We start from the raw sequence: 2,500 nt of genomic DNA, 5'->3' as shown, positions 1-2,500 counted from the left end.
TTCCTCTCGTAAGGCACTAAAGTCGTCTTATCGCAAATAACACTAACATTATGACAGTCATCCCTCATTAGACACGGCACTGCGCACACAATATCACTTAACTTGTTCTCTCTCCCTCAAGAGCCGCATTCTGCAACGCTCTACAATTCCATAAAGATTATTTTTAATAGCCAAAGATGGATACCAGAATTCTCATTTTAAATTTTTTTCACCGATGTTGCAGAATGCTTGTTAAACTATAACAAGAATCACTGAAACATCCTTGAAAACTTAAGCAAAACCAGGAGAGACAAAATACTGTATACGCTTCAGATACGGCTCTTAGAACCTCGTGAATTCACAATTAAATGCATTATCGCATTAACTACTCTTTCCATCACGTCACGACTCTTTATACAACACGCATGGCTCTTGACTCACATCTCAGTGCGCCTCCAGTCTTCTCACAGCATCTCATTTATCTTGCTCCTACTCTCTCGTTTGTCCTTCCCTCCCATCCCCGCATTCCACCCCAAGGCTCACCTCCACACCTTCCCGAGTGTCTTGGAGAGCTCGGCGTTGTGCAGCTGTGGGTATTGGTCCGCCAGCCGCCGCCTCGCCGCTTGGGCCCACACCATAAAGGCGTTCATGGGCCGCTTGATGTGGGCACGGTGCTTCAGGGATGATTTCTGCGTCATGGGAAGCATCGTCCAGTCGTATCCTGCAGATGATTAGTCGATACTTCACACACACACACACACACACACACACACACACCACTTCCCATCATCACCTGTATATTCACCACCTCCTTACTCTTCTCCTTCAGGCTATATCATTCACCACCACCACCACCACCACCACCACCACCACCACCACCAGAGCACTCATGACGGTCATCGCGGCGCCAGTACTTAAAGCCACTAATTCCGCAGCGTGTAATATTGATGGATCCTGAACCAAAGGATGACATCATGCTGAGTGTTATTTGCATTCTGGTCCTGTGCAAGAGAGAGAACCATTTCCTTTTCCGTTGCACACACACACACACACACACACACACACTCTGTTTTTAATGAATTTTGAGGTGATTTTTCCCTTTTTTCATATTTCGTTTGTTAATTTCGTATTTACAAGAGCGGCTGGCAATTACTTCCTTGTTGTTACGCTGTCTGAACCTTCAAGATCATCACCTTCTATATCAAGAATTATCTGTCTATGTATATTACTCTCCCTCACCTCCTTTCTTTTTTTTTTTTTTCATTTTACCCTTACCCATCCACTTCATTCTTTTTTTGGCGCTATCCTAATCTTCAATACCATCGTCATCCTTGTCACTATCTTTCTCTGTCTATTTTTTTCTCCCTTTATTTATTTTTTTCCTTTTTTTTCCTACTCAGTCCACTGTTCGCATCGGCCACACCCTGAGTATGGTCGGACTGTGTTTGGTATTTGCCAGAGATATTTGTTTGGATGTGAGCACGGCACGCCACGCTACGCCACACGCCCGCCCACCCTGAAGCCTTGCCTCTCCATGCAGTCTTTGCGAGCGAAACCAGTTATGAAATGTTTTTTTTTTTTTTACTTCTTCTTTTTAGACGTTTCTTGTTATCAGTTTGGCTTATGGTAAAATACAAGATGAAAGGAGGAGATGTAAAGACTAGAGAAGAAAGGAGGAAAAGTAAAATGTAGAATTCTACACACACACACACACACACACACACACACACACACACACACACACACACACACACACACACACACACACACACACACACACACACACACACACACACACACACACACATACACACACACACACAGAGAGAGAGAGAGAGAGAGAGAGAGAGAGAGAGAGAGAGAGAGAGAGAGAGAGAGAGAGAGAGAGAGAGAGAGAAGGAGGGGGTTAATACAGTTTCTATAACATATTTCATGGACGGAAGCGACAAGGCTGACAGCAATTATTTGAAGACACGTCTGGCTGTCCGTCCTACGTCACAATCCATGTCTCTCTCTCTCTCTCTCTCTCTCTCTCTCTCTCTCTCTCTCTCTCTCTCTCTCTCTCTCTCTCTCTCGTCCTCCGTACAGCACGCGCCCTTGCGGATCAGAGGTCAGCGTTGGGGGAGGGGGGTTAATAGGTGAGTGAGGGCTTGTGTAAAGTGAGGAGGAAGTAAGAGCAAGGCATCAGCGGCGCGCAGTGGCAGTAAACAGCGTCAGGATCACAGCGGCCGCGAAGGGGCTGGGTTGGTGTCGGCGAGGTTTTTGCTCTCCGCGTTGACAAGTGTTTAAGGCTCGGTCACCCTCGCCGCCTCACGTTAATATTGCGGCCCACACCGTCACCCTCTGTCCCTCTCTGACTGCTGACGATGAGAAAGAATATTAATAGATGGTGTTTAAGCCGCAGTTAAACAGTGACCAAACCCGGAGCCCAAACAAACACATATCTGGGTCTTGGCGCGTCCCCTCGCCTGGCCGTCACCGCCGCCGCTGTCACCGCCACATCGCCGCCACTATCTCCGGC

At 47.1% G+C, this 2,500-nt stretch overlaps 1 protein-coding gene and 1 long non-coding RNA gene across 5 annotated transcripts in view; one reads left to right on the top strand and one right to left on the bottom strand.

The window, feature by feature from the left end:
• LOC123520485 overlaps window positions 1-2,500 on the top strand; it is a 119,130-nt gene that overhangs the window by 109,452 nt on the left and 7,178 nt on the right. The gene's annotated exons all lie outside the window — the stretch shown is intronic.
• LOC123520482 (transcription factor SOX-8-like) overlaps window positions 1-2,500 on the bottom strand; it is an 11,124-nt gene that overhangs the window by 4,987 nt on the left and 3,637 nt on the right. For all 4 annotated transcript variants that reach the window (XM_045282751.1, XM_045282753.1, XM_045282752.1 and 1 more), the window contains one exon: window positions 523-700. In XM_045282751.1, the coding sequence (XP_045138686.1) occupies window positions 523-700 (178 nt within the window). The remainder of the gene's footprint in view (window positions 1-522; window positions 701-2,500) is intronic.

Source organism: Portunus trituberculatus, chromosome 47, assembly GCF_017591435.1.
Source record: "Portunus trituberculatus isolate SZX2019 chromosome 47, ASM1759143v1, whole genome shotgun sequence".
Lineage (NCBI taxonomy): Eukaryota > Metazoa > Arthropoda > Malacostraca > Decapoda > Portunidae > Portunus > Portunus trituberculatus.
The sequence above is the reverse complement of the archived record's forward strand: the minus strand, read 5'-3'. Positions and strand labels throughout refer to the sequence as shown.